We start from the raw sequence: 20,013 nt of genomic DNA on the forward strand, positions 1-20,013 counted from the left end.
TGTGTGCAGAAATAATGCAGAAGAGCTGGATATGGCAATTTAATGTGGTTCCTATAATGTAGTGGAGACCTACAGCAGAGAGAAAGGCCTTTTGGCCCCATTGAATAATGGATGGGCGTGACACACAAAAGAGGTTATGAACACTGATTTCCCTTTTCCAGCAGGTAATAAGATTTATTTTCACATTTGCTCTGACACCTGTTAATAACTGTGCCTTTGTAGTCAAGCCAAATGTCAAACACCTTCATGACAAATATTTGCCTTTTATTACCCTGCTGAAATATTGTCAGCATTGCCCTCTTGTGAAAGTTTCTGGTTCAGTTCCTATAAGTGCTGTGAGGCCATTCAGCCAGGAAGTTTGATAACTAGCTTCCTCAGACAGGCATTTTCATTAATGCCGAATATTGAACTTCAGATCCCACATCTCACAGGGAAATGGCTGACAATCATTTCATTAGTTCTTCTGTACAGTCTCCCATTTAAGGGTGCACTTTCCATAATTTCTCACATTGTCCTGTAAACCCATTGGGAAATATTCGACCGTACCTTATAATGATCTGTAGGATGTTAATTGTAAAGTTGGGATCTTTCTCCCCCATCATTTTGGCCATCAGTGCTCACTCCACTCACTTCACAGCTGGATTGACCCACAGTTTCCTTTTGGTGCTTTGGGAAAGAGGTTGGATTCAGAAAGATTGATTAGAAACCTCTTCCTATGTTGTTGTGCTGACTCTTGAAACAAATATCCAATTCGGCCAACTCCCTTGGTCTTTCCCAAAGACCTCAAGTTTTTTTTTAAATTTTGGTTCAAGCATTTATTCAAATAAGTTTCAGGACGTTTCTCCTGAACCTTCTTCAGGGTGGAAGATTTTACATTGTAAACATTCTGACTTTTTCCCTCTTCGACTCCCCTCTAGTTCTTTTGCCAATTCTCTTAAACCTGTGGTTACTATCCTTTCTGTTTCTCCTTATTTCCTCCTTTAAAACCCTCTGAATTTTGAACATCTGTGGAAAATCTCCCCTTGATCTTCCACACAATTCCCTCATTCCTGGTGTCAGTTGAGTCAGTGTCTATTGTGCTATGTCCAATTAGTTCATAAGTAGCTGACCTCATTTATACGGTGTGGATGTTAGATTGCTTGTTAAAAAAAAGCTGGCAAACAAAACTATGTTGTAATTTTATGGTTCAAGAATTAAACTTGTCTGGTAGCGAAAGCATGTTAAAAAAGATGACTTGCCCATAATCCATCAGTTAAGAGCAATGAAATCCCATCAAAAACAAAATACACACTAGAGATTAAATTGAGGGATACTCCAGTCACAGTAACCACATTAAAAGTGTAGAGTTTTAAGCAATAGCTACATTCTAAAGAGAGACACCGGCTATCACCTACAATGAATGGTTAACAAAATCTGAGGAGTCCATCAGATTAATTTAACCATCTTCATGGCAAAGTGTTTGCACTGGATCCTTTAAACTTTCCCTTTGATTGCAATTGGAATCAGACTTAAGTCAGTATATTTAGTACAATCAACTTCATCTTGTACCCTTCGAGAAATCTGATTGAAGTTGTTGTTTGGTGGTACAAAACTTGAGTATTGCTCAAAAAAGACATTTCATTGATGGTCTTCTTGCACTCATCAGGATATTGCACAATAATCCCAATTCAATGGGAAAGCCAACGCTGCCATGGAGAATTCACCCATTAATGCTGATTGACAGGCAACGGACAGCTTTGTTTACATTTTAAACCAGGCAGGTTGACTCTGGCTGATCAATGATGTGGATGAGCCAGTGTTGGACTGGGGTGGACAAAATTAAAAATCACAGCACCAGGTTATAGTCCAACAGATTTATTTAGGAGTACAAGTTTTCAGAGCGCTGCTCCTACCTCAGGTAGCCAGTGGGGTAGAATCATAGGACACAAATTTATAGTAAAAGATCAAAGTGTCATAAAACTCATGTGAAGTATTTAACAAACCTTAAAATGCTGTTAAGTTTTTAATCACTTAGAAAGGAGATGCAGGTTTCAAGTGATTAATATGTAAATCCCAGAACAGATACAGAGACTCTAACCTCACACCTTTAATGCATCATCTGAACTGAGATGTTATTTCTAAAAAAAATACCTTGAGTTATCTTAGGGATGTGACTTGAAAATAGTTATGGGATTTGCATATTAATGACTTGAAAGCTGGATCCCCATTCTAAGTGATTAAGGATTTAACAGCAATCTAGATTTGTTCAATACATTGCATCAGTTGTAGGACAGTTTGAGCTTTTACTATAGATTCTGTGTCCTATGATCCTGCCCCACTAGCTGCCTGACAATGGAGTAGCGCTCCGAAAACTTAAGACTTCCAAATAACACTAGGTTTATAGTCCAACCGGTTTGTGTGATTTTTAACTCTGACTGATCAAGGCATTCCCCTGAGAAATGAAATGGCAAATGGCTGTAATTTATTTTGTTGAGTTGAAACAAATGCAATGTAGTTACATGTTATTGCAAAATGTTAAGAGTTTGTTATAAAGGATGTAATAGCAGAGCATTTGGAAATATATACAATGGGCAAACAGAGTCAATATGGCTTCATGAGGGGGAAATCATGCCTAACAGGTTTACTGTAGACTGGCAGGAGGCTGGAAGAACACAGCCAGCCAGGCAGCATCAGAAAGTGGAGAAGTTGATGTTTCAGGTATAACCCTTTAAGGATGGAGGTAGGGGTTAGGGGAGCTGCAAATAAAGAGTGGGTGGGAAGGATTATGGGTGGAAGGGGGGGGGGGGTGGCAGAGTGATGAGGAAGTGATGGATAAACACAGGTAAGAAAGGTATGACCTGGTTGGTCGATGGGAGGAATGAATCCAGTTGGTAGCTGGAAGGAAGGGTTGATCAGATGGATGGAAGGGAGGGGAAGGGGCTGGAGAGGGAGTCAGGGATGGATGGGAAGGTTATTTGAAATTAGAGGAACCTCTCCCAGGTTTACTGGAATTCTTTGAGGTTACAAACAGGATAGGTAAAGGGGAAGCAGGAAGTTTACTACATTGGTTTTCATAAAATGCTTGATTTAGGACCACACGTTTGGCTCCTGAATAAAGAAAGGTGAGACTACCTTGTTGGGAAGTCGTATAGACAGAGAGTTGGCCAACTAATAGAAGACAGTTAGAATTGAGGAAGACTATTTCAGGATGGCAATCTTTAACTAGTGCAGTGCCACAATTATCAGTGCTTGGGCCATAATCATTTACAACACACACACACACACCTTGGCTGAGGAATGTGAAATCGACTATAGCCAAGTTTGCAGATGATACAAAAGCAAATGGAAAAGCAAGTGATAAGGATGACATGAAGAGGCTGCAGAGTGATGGAGACAGGTGAGTGGGCAAAAACTTGCCGGATGGAATGTAATGTGGGGAAATGTGACATTCTGCACTTTGGCAAGACGACCAAATGCAGAAGGGCTGGTGAATGCTGCAGAACAGAGGATTTGAGAGAACTCATGCACGAATCACAAAAAGCTGGCATTCAAGTTCAGCATATAATAGGAAATGTAATGAATTATTGGCCTTTCATTCAAAGGGAATGGAATATAAAAGTAGGGAGGTTTTGCGAAAAACTATACAAGTTACTTGCAGACCACAGCTGGAGTACAGTGAACAGTTCTGGTGCCTTATTTAAGGAAAGATGTATTGGCATTGGAGGCAGCCCAGAGAAAGTTCACTAGTCTGATCCCAGATATGGAGGTATTGTCTTATAAAAGGTGGAGTAGATTGGGTCCGTATGGATTGGAATATAGAGGCATGAGGGGACAACCCTTATTGAAACATAAAAGATCTTTAGAAGACGTGACAGGGTAGATGTGGAAAGATTGTTTCTCTTTGTAGGAGAGTCTAAGATCAGAGGGCATAATTTCAGAAGAAGGGGCCATCAAGATAAGACAGATGAGGAGAAATTTCATCTGAGGGTAGTGAATCTGTGGAATCCTTTAGGATAGAGAGCTGTAGATGCTGGATCATTGTGTTCAAAGATCAGATAGACAGATTTTTAATCAGTAAGGGAATCAATGATTATGGGGGAAAGGCATTAAAGTGGAATTGTGGATTATCAGATAAGTAGGATCTCATTGAATGGTGGAACAGACTCAATGGCCAACATCTGTTCTTTATGTACTGTCCACAAAGAACAGTGCGCTATGGATTAATACACAGCTTCTAATAGACCCAAGTGCAGCACTCTGTAAGCCTGACTGATAATCCTAAAATTGCCCGTTAATGTAATTTTATTCAAAACTCAACACAGTGAGGTATTTAACATCAAATGTGATTCTGCAATTGGACAACATTTGCTGGATAATCCATACATTAATACAAATGACCCTGTGCTTTGCAGACAAAAACAACATGTACACTGACTGGGGTATAAATGTTGGTTCCCTCCTTGAATTGGTATTCTTGTGAAATGCCCTGATGGGCACAAGGTGAAATTCTTCAGCAAAATGTGTTCCTTTTCCAGCAATACTCAAATCTGATGTAATTATTTCTAAGTGACCTTCATGTTCAATGGATGATGCATATCATCACCCTTTTAAATGACTCACAGAACCATAAAATTTGTTATGGAGCAGGCCATTCACTTCATCATGCCTACCCCAGCTCTTCCAATTAGCATCATTACCTCGTGCCAATCCCCTGTTTTCCCAATAACCTTATACAATATTTTTATCCAAATCATGGCCCAATATCTCTTCAAATTTTCTGCTAACCTATATTGGAGCTATAGGCAGAGGCTGAATCAGCTGAGGCTGTTTTCCCTGGAGTGTCTGAGGTTGAGAGGTGACCTTAGAGGTTTATAAAATCAGGAGGGGCTTGGATGTGGTAAATAGTCAAGGTCTTTTCCCTGGGGTGGGGGGAGTCCAAAGCCAGATGGCCTAGGTTTAGGATGAGAAGGGAAAGATTTAAAACGGACTCAAAAGGACAAGTTTTGCTGAGGGTGGTGCATGTATTGAATGAGCTGCCAGAGAAATGGTGGAGGGTGGTACAATATAGCATTTAAAAGGATGGGTATGTGAATAGGAAGGGTTTTAGAGGGATATGGGTCAAGTGCTGGCAAATGGGACAAGAGTAATTTCGGATATCTGGTCAACATGGACGAGTTGGAACGATGGGTCTGTTTCCATTCTGAAACACGGACTGACTCTTAACCGTGCTCTGAAAGCTAGTGCTTCCAAATAAACCTGTTGGACTATAACTTGGTGTGGTGTGATTTTTAACTTCTTAGGAAAATGGCAGTTGTGAGCCAATGGTTAAAAACCTTGTTTCTGACTCAGGAGGTTGGGGGATCCAGACATCCCGATGCTTATAGCGTATAAATCAACAGAAAATAAACATTGAACCGAAAGAACATAGTCACGGCTGCGCTGACGGAAGGATACGTTGTCCCAAGGTCCTATCTTAAGTGTGGGACACGAAACCAAGGCCTAGTTCGCCCTCCCAAATGGATCTAAAACGGTCGTGTGCCTCTATTTCAAAGCAAAGCTATTTGTTCAACGATTGCAAGATTACCCGGTCAGTTATTTCTGTTGTGGAACCTGGCTAAGCCAAAAATTACAAGTAGCAACTTCATTTGAACAAGCACTCCAGGAGTTGGAAAGCGTTGAGCTCAGGCACAGGTCATGACATGAAAAGGCAAGTCTTTTTTTTTCCCCTAATCTCAGCGCATTCCGCTCCGATTCTCGGATTCGCCAGCCCAGAGCCGTCTCTGACTCACAGCGATAAGTTTAAACTCTTGGACCCACACCCTGAGACTGGGGTGGAGACTGCTTCCAATTCCACAGACGGTCCAGCCTTGGATGGGGCAAAGGGCAATAAGCCTGAGTGGGGTTGGCGGGGGGGGGGGGAGCTCGGGAAGTGTAGTTCCGAGGGAGCCTCGGCTGGTGAAGCGAAGACCGGAGATTGCAACCCGCGGGCCAGCCAATGGGCAGAGCGTGGCGCCGCTACACTGTATCCAAAAGTGGAATTCCGGGGGGCCGGCCCATGACGTCAGCGCCGGGCGGTGCCTATATATGGGCAATGACGTCAGCGCGGAATGTTAGGACAAGGGTGAGGGGTTGTCCTGCCGGCGAGAAAGAGAGAGAGTGTGAGTGAGACAGAGACAGAGACACAGAGACACACACAGGCAGGGCACTGGCTGCGGCAACTGGGCGACAGCGGCTGCTGCTGCAGGAGGAGCAATAAAGCAACTTTTAGATCCCATAGCATTGGGTGGCGGTTAGAGAATCCAGCCAGACAACATGGTAGATCGCGAGCAGTTAGTGCAGAAAGCCCGCCTGGCTGAGCAAGCCGAACGATACGATGATATGGCAGCAGCAATGAAATCGGTATGTCTTTGTGGCTTTTAAAAATTTTCCCAGCCCCTCTCTTTCCCCCCCCCACCCCGCGCGCACACACTCTCTCTCTCTCGCTCATTCATTTTTCTCTCTCATTCCCCTCCCTCTCGCCTTTTCTCAATCATCCCCATTCTTCCTCCTGGCCACTCCGCCTCTACTGGGTGGGCAACTCACTGGGCGATGCCGCAAAAGCTGTTTGCAATGAATGGATGGATGATTGGGGGGGGGGGGTGTCTAGCGCATTGTGTGGCGTTTAATTCTCCCCAGGCCTCGCCCTGGGAGATGGCTGACTTGCAAATTTTGATACCAGGATACGCGACATATGGAAAAATTGAGATTGCAAAGGTGTTCATCTCGAATTGTCTAACTCGGTGGATTAATTTGTGTTGCCTGGGTCCTGTGTAAGGAAGGCGGTTTCTGTGTAAAGTGGATGTCTGGGTCAGTTCCTTTCCTCGCGTTTTGTGATTGGACAGGTGGTATCTGTGCCTTTTTTTTTGTCGGCTCGGCCATAAGAAAAATAATTGAATGCGGATATTCCCGGGTTGGGCGCTGGGGCGGTGCCTGGTGAATGGTTTCTGAACCCCTCGTTCTCTCTCCTCTTTTCTCCCCCCCCCCCCCCCCCCCCCGATCAGGTCGACTCGTCCCATCCCCCAGTGCCAGCTGAAATCTTATCTTTCAAAAATAAGAGTGAAATTGCTCTAAACAGTTCTCCTTACCGTAAACCCCTCCCCAGGGACACACTTTTTGAGCAGACTCTGGCCTCCAGACGGATGGAAATTGATGAGAGGCTGGAATTGACATCTTCCCCACCCTTCCCCTCCCTCCATGACCCCCATGTCCCTCTGGGAGCCTCCTTCAATAAGGTGGTGTGTTTGAACCGCAATGGAGAGGGAGGGGCACTTTATCTTCGCTCCCCAAAAGCCCTGAAATGCAGCGTGCTGTCTGGCTGCTCATGGACCAGCGAACAAAGCAAGTAGCATTTCCAGAAGATTCTGCCAGTGTCACGCACAGACTCCCAAAGCCACCCCTCTACCTCCCCATTCCCACCTCCCCCATAAAGCTGAAACGACCGTGGCTTGGGAGGGAGTTGGGTGTTAGTGGGAGTGATGGAGGCTTTATTGCAGTGTTTGTACCCTGGTGTCTATATTCTGAGAGAGACACGCGTTAATCGCCCCACCCGCCGCATTTCACACCATCTTCTGTCCTCCCTACAAATATTTTCATGTTCGCCATAATGCAGGATGTTATTGATTGATTTAAATTTCAGCGGTGGCAGTGGGCGTGGGATATTTCCAGTCTGGCGAAGATGTGATTGAAGTGGGTAATACTGTGACAAAGCTGCCTGGGGTTTTTTCCTCCCCCAACGGTTGCTGGTCCTCAACACTGACCTGGTTAGTGCAACATTGGCGCCCGTATCAGTCCACGCCCTGTTCCTCCCCTCTAGCACCAAATTAGGTGCCAGATTTATTCACCGTTTTGCAAAATGCCGTTTTGTTTCCTGATCTTTCTGCTGGGCGAATGGGGGCGGGCGGGTGGTTAGTGTTAGTGGGGTCCGACTCGGGGCACGCCTTATTCGATTCGGCCCTCCTGTGGCACACGCGAGATTGACCATTCGGGGCCAGAAGCAAATTCCGGAGGTAGTCATATTTTAAAATAAAAAGTATTTTTAAAAAAAAGTGTTAGATAGCAGGCCTTTTGAGTACTGTTGTCCTTTTGAGTCACCATTCTGCACATGAAAGGCCTCTGCTCTGCATCTTCAACGGTAGAGTTATAGATTTCTGTAATGAGTCCGTCCATTACCTGGGACATTCCCTGCGCAATTACCAACTGGAAATTGCGCTATTTCTACTGCCTCACTCCCTCCTTTCTTCGAAGTGCTGGCTCCTATGGTGTCTAATCTTTAGTTTTGTCCCTCTCTAAATCTGCCCTCCTCTACCCAAATAGAAACCCAACATCCTTGTTGGCTATTGTCCCATTACCAATCTCTCCCTACATCTGTGCCCACCTTTCTCAGGCCTGGGGTTCTGAGTTATGATTCTGCCCCAGTGATGGTATTGACAATAGCCATGTTAAAGTCACTGATGACTAACCAATGGAATTACCTTGTTGGCTTCAGATTACTAACCAGAGCATCCTTCCTCGCCCCACCATCTCTCCATTGGAGGAGTGACTGGAGCAGCACTTTCCTGCTGCCATTCCTATGGTTATAATCAACATGTTTATTTAAAAGCACTAGCTTTCATCACTGCTCCTTTGTCAGGTAGCTATTAAGGCAGGATCATAGATATGATCAGACAATTATCCTAACAAAGGAGCAGTGCTCTGAAAGCTAGTGCTTGCAAATAAACCTGTTGGACTATAACCTGGTGTTATTAATTTTGCTCATCCCACTCCAATACCACTACCTAATCTAAAAACATTAGCCAGTATTACCTAAAATGGCTTCTCTTGCTCCCAAATTCCCCTTCAATCTGTTTGCCCCTGGGTAACAACTTGAAGATTTAGTTTTCCCACATGACCACCTCCACCTTACCATTGGCTCTCTAGACTCCTCCACTGTTGCTAAGTTATCCAACTGCTGATCTGATCATGTGTTACTGCGCGAGCAGAGTTTAATCAGTCATCAAGAGGACCAAAGTAGTCAGTGCTTGCTCCAATCAAAGAGGGTTGGTCACCTATGGTTGAAACAAGAACAATGTTTCAACTTTGGGGCTGTATTAGATCTCAAAATGATCACCTGACCACTGATCCAGTCTTTCAAAGAGATTCTCACTGACATTGTTGCTTCACTTCTCTTGTTGAACCATTCATTTGTTGTTGTCGTCGACTCTAGTTGACCATTTGTGTATTCCTTGCTCCCTTTCCACACTGCGTCCTGCTAAAGTTCAGCTGTCCAAAATTCTTCCCTGTGTTGAGATATAGAATCCCTACAGTGCAGAGGCCATCTGGCCCATTGAATCTGCACAGACCCTCTGACATGTATCTCACCCAATTCCAGCTTCCTGCCCCAACTTGCATTTAGCATAGCTAATCCATCTAACCTGCACATGTTTGGACTGTAGGAGGAAATTCACAGACCAGGAGAGAGAATGTGCAAACTGCATATCAGCCATACAGGATAGAATTGAACCTGGATCCTAGGTGTTGAGGCAGGAGTGCTAATCACTGAGCCACTGTGCTACCCTTGAGGAAACAGATTTTTACAATTGCTCCTTTTCCAATCCCTCCATGATTACCCTTTTCTGTAATCTCCTGCAACTGTTAAAGACCGGTGCTCTGTGGTTTTTGGTCTTTTGATCAGTAAAAAGAATCTATGTTCTAGCTTCCAGCTGCTGAGGTCCTTTCCCTGGAATTCTCTCCTCTGGTTGTTGCTCTTGTCATTTAAGACAGTTGTTAAAACCTCAGTTTGAGAAAACCTTTAGTCGTTTGATGTACGTAGTTGGAGAATGCAGCAGGAGTGGTCATGTAGCTCAAGCCTAGCCTGCTAATTCATAAACCCAAGGCCTTAATTTCATCTCATGTAGGCCATAACATCAGACTGACCTGTTGCTCCAGTTTTCACTTATGTGGGTGTGGCTGGCTGGGTTAGCATTTATTGCCTGTCCCAGTGGACCTTGGAAGGTGGTGGTGGTAAAAAAGGGAACAGTAGGCAGCCATCAGCCCCTCAACACTGCCTCACCATTTGATAAGATCATGGCTGATCTTATCAATCCCTCTTTGCCAATTACTTTCAAAAATCTCAATTTTAGTAATTCAGCTTCTACAACACTCTGGGATAAAGAATTCCAGCCATTCACAATCATGAGCAAAGAAATTCCTTTCCATTTCAGTTTGAAAAAGGGAGTTCCAGAACAAGGCCATGTCCTCCACTAGAAAATCTTCTCAACATAGACTCTCGTATGTTTCAGCAGGATCACCCTTCATTCTTTTAAATGAAAATAGGCCAAAGGTGTTTAGCTGTTCTTTGTAAATCAACACCTGGTCTTGCCTGCATGTGACTCCAGACCCAGAGCAATATGGTTGACTCTTACTGCCCTTAGGGCAATTAGGGATGGGCACCAAATACTGGCCTAGTCAGTCAAGCCCTCATCCCAGGAGGGAATTTAAAACCCCTTTATCTAAAAGGGGTTAATTAGAATTCTTGAACTACATTCAATGCCAGTATATCCTTTGTTAAAACACAAGGGCTAAAACTGTAGTATTCCAGGTGAGGTCTTGCCAACACCCTGTACAGTTCTCTCAAACTTCAGTTCCCCAGTAAAGACCACCAATGACATTTTCCTCTTATTTGCACCTGGTGTTTCATACAAGAACACCCCAATCCTTCTGGATATTTTTGGAACATCTCCATTTAAATAGTGGTCTGCCCATTGGTTCTTCCTGTAGAAATGGGATGTCCTCACTCCCCTACTTTAAACTCCACCTGCCATGTTTTTGCTTACTCAGCCAGTTTGCATTATCTTAAATGCATGATGCAATGTGCTAGCCACCTATTTTGTAATGTCATAGGTGGCTAGATTACACTGTCCCTGCTCTTATTGTAAATAGAGACTATGATCGATTTAACGTTGCATCTTTCCACAAAGTGGCATTATTCTGATTTGTGAACCACACCTGATCCATGCTAATATAATACATTACCCCCAGTGCCATGAGCCCCTATTTTGTGTTAGGGTTATGTTTTGCCTATCAATTACCACTTTCTGGAAATTGAAGTGTGCTGCATCTACTGTTTCTCAATCAACTCCATATCCTTAGAACTCCAGCAAAATTTGCCAGACATTAATTCTTTTTACAAAACCATATTGATTGCATGAAGCTTTACTAAATATTCTGCTATTCCTTCCTGCTCCTTTTATTCAGTAAAGATTTAGCATTTGCAATTTAATCCTGAGATCTTAGACTACAACCAATGCATCCACTGTCTATTGCCACTAGCCTTTAAGTCCTTATGATGCAGACTGTCATGTCCAGGGGTTTGTCACCCTTATCTTTGAAGGTCTGACTGCAATGTGGTCAAGTTTCTCTTGTTTCAGAAAACAAAAATACACTAGGATGAATCACAAATTAAACTCAAACAAAATTAATCCACTTTTCTGGAACAGTCTAGAGAAATAATTAAGATATCTTGTTTTGTACATCAGCTTCATAAAGAGTTACCTCTAAATTTCAAGTGCTGGAAAATGGGATTAGAACAGAGTAAAATCCATTTGCCAATGATTTGAACATCTTTGTAAGCTTTCTGAAGCTATGGTCTTAGAAGTTGTGCACAATGAGGAAATGCAATGCAGTGATTCGACATGTTAAAACTCATTGATCAGTGCAACTATGCTGACCAGTTTTAGCAATTTACATTAGTGAACCTTGCACAACATGTATTTCATAAGGTGAATGGCAGATATCTTTTCCCTAGGGTGGGGGAGAAGACTAGTGGCCATACTTAAGGTCAGGAGGGGCAATTTTGTTTAGTGGTTCATCTGGAATCAACTTCGAGTAGGTGGTGGATGTAGGTACAGTTACCATGTTTGAAAGGTATTAGGCAAGTACTTGAATACAATATTTGGATAGATGGATCATGTGCAGGCAGGTGGGATTAGTTTAGGATTATGGTCAGCATGGACTAGTTAGAATCCCTACAGTATATAAGCAGACCATTTGGCCATTTGAATCTACACTGAATCCAAAGAGCATCCCACCCAGATCCAAGCCTATCCTTGCATTTCCCATGGTTGGTCCACCTAACCTGTGGGAAGAAACCGGAGCACCTGGAGGAATCAGATACAGGGAGAACATTGTAAGCTCCAGTCACCAGAGACTGGAATCTAACCCAGGTCCCTGGTGCTGAGAGGCACTAGCACTAACCACAGCCACTATGCTGCCCCAAAGATTGACAGAAGGGTTGAGGTCTGGACTCAATGGCTGATTCTCTATCCCACCATTCCTTAAGTAAAGGATTTGAGATAGGAAAAAAAAAAGAGTCCATTCTGCTGGTTATCTTCCCATTTTATCAGCAATGATTAGGTCACTGCCAATGAGTATTGGCATCACTTCACCAATAGATCTATTACTTTTATTGACCAAAAATGCAATGAGCTACATTTGCATTTCCCAAGTGCGAAAACACAGTTAGCTAAACAGGATGAGAAGGAACTGGAGCAAGAACCAGTAGCAGTCATTTTGCAAGTCGCAATTTTGTTCCTATGCCTTTGCAAGTTGCCTATTGAACTGATTATTATATTGGTAGCCTAGTATTAGTCCTGTACATGGTTAAACAGATGTTTATGGAAAGTCCAGCTGACTGGTCAGAAAAGATTTAAGGATGTTGCCAGGGTTGGAGGATTTGAGCTATAGGGAGAGGTTGAACAGGCTGGGGCTGTTTTCCCTGGAGTGTCAGAGGCGGAGGGGTGACCTTAGAGGTTTACAAAGTTGAGGGGCATGAATAGGATAAATAGATAGTCTTTTCCCTAGTGTCAGGGAGTCCAGAACTAGAGGGCATGGGTTTAGGGTGAGGGGAAAGACAGGAGACCTAAGGGGTACCTTTTTCACAGAGGGTGGTACGTGTATGGAATGAGCTGCTGGAGGAAGTGGTGGAGGCTGGTACAATTGCAACATTTAAGAGGCAGTTCAATGGGTATTTGATTAGGAAGGGTTTGGAGGGATATGGGCCAGGTGCTGGCAGGTGGGACTAGATTGGGTTGGGATATCTAGTCAGCATGGATGAGTTGGACCGAAGGGTCTGTTTCCATAAGACCATAAGACATAGGAGTGGAAGTAAGGCCATTCGGCCCATCAAGTCCACTCCGCCATTCAATCACGGCTGATGCGCATTTCAGCTCCACTTACCAGCGTTCTCCCCGTAGCCCTTAATTCCTCGAGACAACAAGAATCTATCAATCTCGGCCTTGAAGACATTTAGCGTCCCGGCTTCCACTGCACTCCGTGGCAATGAATTCCACAGGCCCACCACTCTCTGGCTGAAGAAATGCCTCCGCATTTCTGTTCTGAAATGACCCCCTCTAATTCTAAGGCTGTGTCCACGGGTCCTAGTCTCCTCGTTTAACTGAAACAATTTCCTAGCATCCACCTTTTCCAAGCCATGCTGCACATCTGACTGGAAGCTCTTAAATACTTCTAGATTGCTGTCACTAAAGTGGGGTGTGACAACAGTTTAAAGATCAGAAAATGTCTGAACTAGTCATCTACTCAGCACCACCTTGAGGGCGATTGTTGATCAGCAAATTCTCACTACCCTACTTAAATTACACCATAGGGCATTTTACAAATCTAGAAAGTTTAAAGCTAGCTTGAGTACTGTTGTCAAAATCCTGTTTGGTTCACAAATGCCATTTTTAAGGAAAGAAATCTGCCAGCATTAATCAGTCTGGTGTTTGAGTACAGACTCATTAATTTCATGATTTTGTAAAAATTCTTTTGTGGGCTAACACTTCCTGAGTACAACTGGAGTGTAATAAGCTGTTTCTTGTAGACTAAGTGAGAAAGTGTTTAATTACCTGGTTGGGTCAGCTCCCAGAATACATTATTTCTTTGTCTTCATAATCTTCAACCCGCTAGTGACATCTTAGGAAGTGTGGTTCAGAATTCTACCCCTTGTTCCAGCCAAAATTTGATTGAGGCTAGCTTAGCAAGTGTGGTAAAGCCATAAGGCAAAATGCAGAATGGGTTCCTGCAGGCACAATGATCATTTCAATGAGTCACTGACCACACCCCAGTGTGAATCATCCAGAGGAAGTGGGAGGAAGAACAATCTTAGGGCATTTTAAACAAAACCAGTATATTACAGCACATCTGGCAATGGGCTGTAGTTATTTTTGCCCTTGAGGGACAAATATATGGTCTCTTGTAGCTAGGCTGGACAGAGTTTCTTCCCAATAGGCTTGTGTGTAGCAATGCTGTGCATTGTGGAAAATGCTAAAATGAGAATATGCTGGAAAACCTTTCCGATCTGGCAGTGCCTGTGGAGAAAACCAGTCAATGTTTCTGTCTGGCCTGTTGACTGAGCCAGGGTGAGGAGGAAAAGTACAAAATCTGATGGGGATGGAAGGAGTGGTTAACTACCAAAGGAGGTAGAGACAGTATTTACAAGGATGTTGTCAGGGTTGAAGTGCTTGAGCTATAGGGAGGCTGGGATGCCTGTTTCCCTGGAGTGCCAGAGGCTGAGGGAATCCTTCTGGAGACTTATAAAGTGTGAGGGGCATGGATAGGGTAAATATACAAGTCTTTTCCCCAAGGTAAGATTTCAAAACTAGAGGGCACAGGTTAAGGTGGGAAAGGCTAGAGATTAGATTTTTTTTTTGTGGGTACAGACCATTTGGCCCAACAAGTCCACACCAACCCTCAGTAACCCAGACCAATTAGTGTAGTAAAGGCAACTTACTACAAAATAGCAGAAAGGCAGTAGTATGGAAAATCTGAAGTGATTTCTAGTGCAGAAATGTGGTGTTGGTGTGTTGTGCTCACCTGATTAAAATGAATGTCCATAACTAGATGTAGACTGGAGAGAAGTTACATCTAAGGGCAGTATGGTGGCTCAGTAGCTAGCACTGCTGCCTCAGCACCAGGGACCCAGGTTCAATTCCACCCTCTGACAACTGAGTTGTTGGTTTCCTTTGGATTGTGGGAGGAAACCAGAACACCAAAAATTGGCAGGTCTGGTTAATTTAGCACAGCCAATTCACCGAAGTGTTAGGTGCATTAGATATAGGGTGGGGGTGGGTTACTTCAAGCACCAGTGTGGACTTGTTGGGCTGAAGGCCTTGTCTCCATACTGTAGGCAATCTAATTAATGCCTTGTATCTCACCTCATGCTGGGGAAGAGAGTAGAAGTATCAGTTAACATTACACGGAGATGGGAGAAAATACTGAATGGAGCTGTTGAGGACTTTGGCCCATTGGGACATCAGTCTTATGGAATTAGAATGCAGTTGGTGACTATCCACTGGATTTTAACATCTGGAGATGCATGGCACTAAAGTCAGGAAAGCCCTATTTCTGTTTTCTGGGCAATTTATAATCAGACCATTGTCTGCTGGTGCCTGAGCTTAGAGCTAATATCCAAATATTAAGTTGGATTGATTGGGAAGAACAGGGGTAGAATGCTATTGGGTAGTTATGGCTGATCTGACTATCTTTCAATATACATCCAGGACTATCATAGAGCAAGCTGAATGGCCACCTTGTCCATCTGCTCTAAGAGGGAGCAAGCAATACTTTGTAATGTGTGTAGGACTGATTCCTTCAGTGCTTTAAGTGGCTAGATAGCAGACATTAAATGACACCACTTTTTCCCCCAGGATTCCATTCAAAACTTCTGTTTTTCAGTAAAAAGATTAGTGAGTGAATGTAGTGAAATAGAGCAAGCTGCTAGGTCCCTTCTACCCTTCAATGGGTGTTTCATGCTGATATTCTGATCAAAGTAGCAGAAAGTGAGTTCTAAATTTGAATTACTTCTCTTAAAAAAAATTGGCAAAGCAAGCTTTCCTATAGTCAGTTGGGGTGGAGCCAAATAACCCAGCAGCATTCATGGTGGAACCACTGAACAGACTTGCTGTGCTGACTGTCACTTTGGAGCATTGAGTGCTTTGGATGAGCCACTAAAATCAGTGTGGATGTTGTTCTTCCTACTGAATGGTGTGGCCATATTGAAGATGAACAGGAAGGTTTCTTGCTGTTCTGTCTGACCATGCTCATCCTTTGTGTTCTTTCTCCCCTTCCGGGAAGGGGACATTCCTCACCCAACAAAATGCTGGAGAAACTCAGGTCTAGCAGCATCTCTGGAGAGGATAGTTAATGTTTCAAGTCTAAATTTAAGGGAAATAATTGTGACTGGATTGGTGTCTCAGAATTGCAATCAGTCTTGTCTGTTTCCATATTTAACAAGTTCCCATTGCTTGCTTATGGAACTGATCAGTGAGGAGTAGTTAATCACAGTACAGAAAGATCTTTTGGTCCAACTAGTTTGTAGTAATGGTTTTCTAGGATCTGGTCTGTCTAGGTGTGTTCCTGTGTCCCTGGTTATCAGATAATGTTAATTATTGACATTCCTGTACAGTGTGGCCCAAATAACCTTGTAGATTTGTATACAATTGTACAAAAACACTTTTAAAAAAAACAAAATGGTAAGCAGCTATAATTTTAAATTGGTGTGCTATTATGGGCTGTCTGGCTTTCCCTCTCAGCTGAAGGAAATTGGGAATGGCTGGTGATTCAGTGTAGCAGGCCAATTAGGAAATGACTACCTAGATGAGATACTGAATTTAAGTGGAAGTTCTACCTATTTCAAATTTCCAATTAGCAAAAAATGTTCAGTAAAACAGACCTGCAGATGCTGGAAACTTCAACACAGCTAGAGAAACTTAGCTGGTCTGGCAGCAGTGGAGAGAAGTCTGAAAAGACTTATGTGGAGCAGGAACAGGCTGAAAACAACCCGTTTGTGGATTAAGATGGAGGCTCTCTCCACAAGGTCCAAATTCTCAATCTGCAAAACCATGTCAGCTCAAATTTTAACCATATCCAGTTTGTTTGATCTTGTGGCCTCACTAAAGAGAGCCTGCACTTTGCGTTTGTGTAAATAACTAGGAAAGTGAACTTTAATTACAATCCGCTTCTGTCCTGGAAGTGAATGGCAAGTCAACAAACATCCAAAACAAATGCATTAATGATTAAGGTGGGACATTTCTGTAGCTTTTCCCTTCATTTCAGAAAGTGAAGCTTGTCTTTTACAAATACATCAGTAGCTCGCCAACGTTTAATTGGAGTTAAATGTTGTCATTTCAGTAGCTGCTAATCAATTTTGAATAAAAGCAAAAGTTGATGCAAATCATTGACATTAATTTTAATGTCAGTCTCCAGCTTAGTTCTATAATAATGAAATATTTCACTGCACAAGGCCACACTGCTGCTGTTTGGATCAAGTGAACAGCAGGCATGAGTGAAGTGTGTTCTGGAAGGTTTTCTTCCTTCCTCACCATGAAAATAGTAAGATGTGTTGGAAAGACTCAGGGTGGCTCATTGGTTAGTGCTGCTACCTCAGGTCCTGGGTTTGATTTCAGCTTCAGGCAACTGTCTAGAGTTTGCATGTTCTGTCTGTGGGTTTTCTCCCACAGTCCAAAGATGAGAGAGTGTAAGTAGATTGGCCAGTGTCCAAGGATGTGAAGGTTAGGTTGCTCAGCCATGGGAAGTGCAGGTCTGTGGGGATAGGGTTGGTGGAGCTGGGTCTGGGGTGGGATGCCCTTTGGTATGCACTGCCACTCAAGGGCTGAATGGCCTCTTTCCACACTGAAGTTTAAATGATTGTATTACATTTGCTTGCTTTGGTCATGTTAAGAATTCTTAAAGTGGATGTCTATGTCCAGTCACTCCAGGTCAGGGAATATAGAACCAAGACAGATCTGTTCAAAGAGGTAGTGGCTAATCTGATTTATCTCCATAAACTTGATTAAAATCAACCTGTTCTGACCCATATCCAGGGCAAGTTCTGATTCTGAAGGAGGGTCACTGGACCCAAAACATTGACTTTGCTTTTTCTCACTTATGCCAGACCTGCAGAGTTTCTCTGGTAGTTTTTTTTTAAATGACTTATTCAACCAATGTAAGCTAACCTCTATTTTAAAATTGGTATCGATGTCACAAAGTTGAGAATTCAAAGCCATTGCTGTTCTTGGCATAGACTTTCCTGAATTTGCTCCTCAATTAACTCAAATCTTTGGTCACCCACTAATTAGTCTTACCCATGAAGAAATTTGCCTAGTTATAGAGACTGTTTAAACAAGGTCAGTAGTGTTGTACACTTCTTCCCCTCCAAAGTAGGTTGGTTGAAGTCAGCAATATGATTACTATTCCTAAATGCTCAATTAGGAGATTTATTTATTATTAGCCAGATTTAGTGTGGAATGGCTCTTTAGTTAAAGACTATGCTGCAGAAAATACCTGAAGTAACCAAACTTACTAGTCTAAAGGGCTGATCTGTCTATCCCAAAGTTCAAATCTAGTCTGATTTATTACTTTCTCTGCATTTATACAACTATTTCAGATCTGATACCAGGAGGTCTGCATATAACTCATTTTACAGTCTAGTCTTTTCCATTTCTGGATTATCTTACGGTACTGTTGACTGACTTAATCCAGAAACTCCACTAATGTTCTGGGGACCTGGATTCAAATCCCACTATGACAACATTTAATCTGAAATGAGAGAATCTAATGATCAATTGCCAAAAACTCGTTTAGTTCACTGTCCTTCAAGGCAGGAAGTCTCCATCCTTACCTGGTCTGGCCTCTGACTCGAGTCAATGTGGCTGCCTCTGAACTACCCCCAGAATTGCCTAGGCACAGGCAATAAATGCTGGCCAGCCAGTGAATGAATTAAACATTTGCCTCAATTTATGAAGTCTCCACTGCCTGTTCTATTCCAGAAAGCCAGTTGGTAAAGGATAGAATTGTAGCCAATATTTAAATGTTCGAGATACTTAACCTTTTAAGTAAGATCAGCCACTGGTTGAGAAGTGTACACCAAATTGCAGGTGAAATAACTCCATAGAGACTAATCTCATCAAGTCACTCTACATATGGAGAATCCTCAACACTAGTCCAGCTGAGGAAGTTGGCCCAGAATGAGCAGAAACTGATACATGACCAACACTACATCCTTCCCAAGTCAGAATATAGGCCAGTTATTTTTCCTTAATAGCACTTTCTGGGGCATGTTAGCACTGGGTAAGTTTCCAACCCTGCTTTTGATATGGGCAGCATGTAACAGTGGCTTGTCTCTGGCACCCAGAGCATCAAGAAATCCATTCTCCTCTTCAGGCAGCAAAGGTGACAACATCCACCACTTCCATCTCTAATGGAGAGGCAACTCACTGCTTGGAGGGGGAGAACCCTTAGACACCATTTCCAACAAGCCAGGCTCATTTTGATCCCACACCTTTAATACGGTCCACTTGTTTGTTCAGGATTGTGGCACTTAAGTCATTGGATCTGATGTGTTGGCCATGCCTATAACCCCTGCAGGGCCATTCCTATGCTTACTACACCAAGCCTGGTCACCTGAAGTAAACTTTTAGTGGAGATCCAATCCAATATTAGCATTCCTGATGCCACATAACACAATAGGCTTTGTGCCCCAAGCCTGTACCACCACATTGGCTTAGTATGGAAAAGCATTCAAAACCCAGTCTATCCAGCCTTTCAGTTGAAAGCCCCTATACCAGGCAACATCCTGGTAAGCCTTTCTTATCCTCCACTTCCTTCTGAGACTGGTGACAAGACTTGTTCACAATATTCAGTGTGGCAAACCGAAGGTCTACAAAGCTGCAGTATGCTTTGTCTAACCTTGTAGAAAATGCCCCTTCCAATGGAGGGAGTATACCATAGGCCTTTATCTGCCTGTGCTGCCACCATCCATGAACTGCAGACCTGCACATCAATACTCCAGTTGGATCACTCATTGTATAACTTGTACCTGTACTTTACCTTCCAAAATGGATAACTCATTTACCCAGATCAAAACGCCATCTGCCATTTTTCTGCCTCTGCCTCCTCGATCTGCAACTCTAGTTGTCTGCAAACTTACCAATTAGACCAGCTGTTTTCCTCAAAAAAAAAAAT

The 20,013-nt window shown here is 43.1% G+C and overlaps 1 protein-coding gene and 1 long non-coding RNA gene across 2 annotated transcripts in view; one reads left to right on the forward strand and one right to left on the reverse strand.

The window, feature by feature from the left end:
* LOC148141923 (uncharacterized) overlaps window positions 1-6,120 on the reverse strand; it is a 55,797-nt gene extending 49,677 nt beyond the window's left edge. Inside the window, exon 1 of the long non-coding RNA XR_015752395.1 lies at window positions 5,564-6,120. This is a non-coding gene — a long non-coding RNA (uncharacterized LOC148141923). The remainder of the gene's footprint in view (window positions 1-5,563) is intronic.
* Window positions 6,121-6,148: 28 nt separating this feature from the next.
* The window catches only part of LOC122564154 (14-3-3 protein gamma-1), a 75,438-nt gene continuing 61,573 nt past the window's right edge, over window positions 6,149-20,013 (forward strand). Inside the window, exon 1 of the mRNA XM_043718796.2 lies at window positions 6,149-6,378. Within this exon, the coding sequence (XP_043574731.1) occupies window positions 6,292-6,378 (87 nt within the window). The 5' untranslated portion in view covers window positions 6,149-6,291. The remainder of the gene's footprint in view (window positions 6,379-20,013) is intronic.

The sequence above is a fragment of the Chiloscyllium plagiosum genome, unplaced genomic scaffold, assembly GCF_037043375.1.
Source record: "Chiloscyllium plagiosum isolate Xiang-an unplaced genomic scaffold, Cpla_swu_hap1 HiC_scaffold_31, whole genome shotgun sequence".
In the NCBI taxonomy this organism is placed as follows: domain Eukaryota; kingdom Metazoa; phylum Chordata; class Chondrichthyes; order Orectolobiformes; family Hemiscylliidae; genus Chiloscyllium; species Chiloscyllium plagiosum.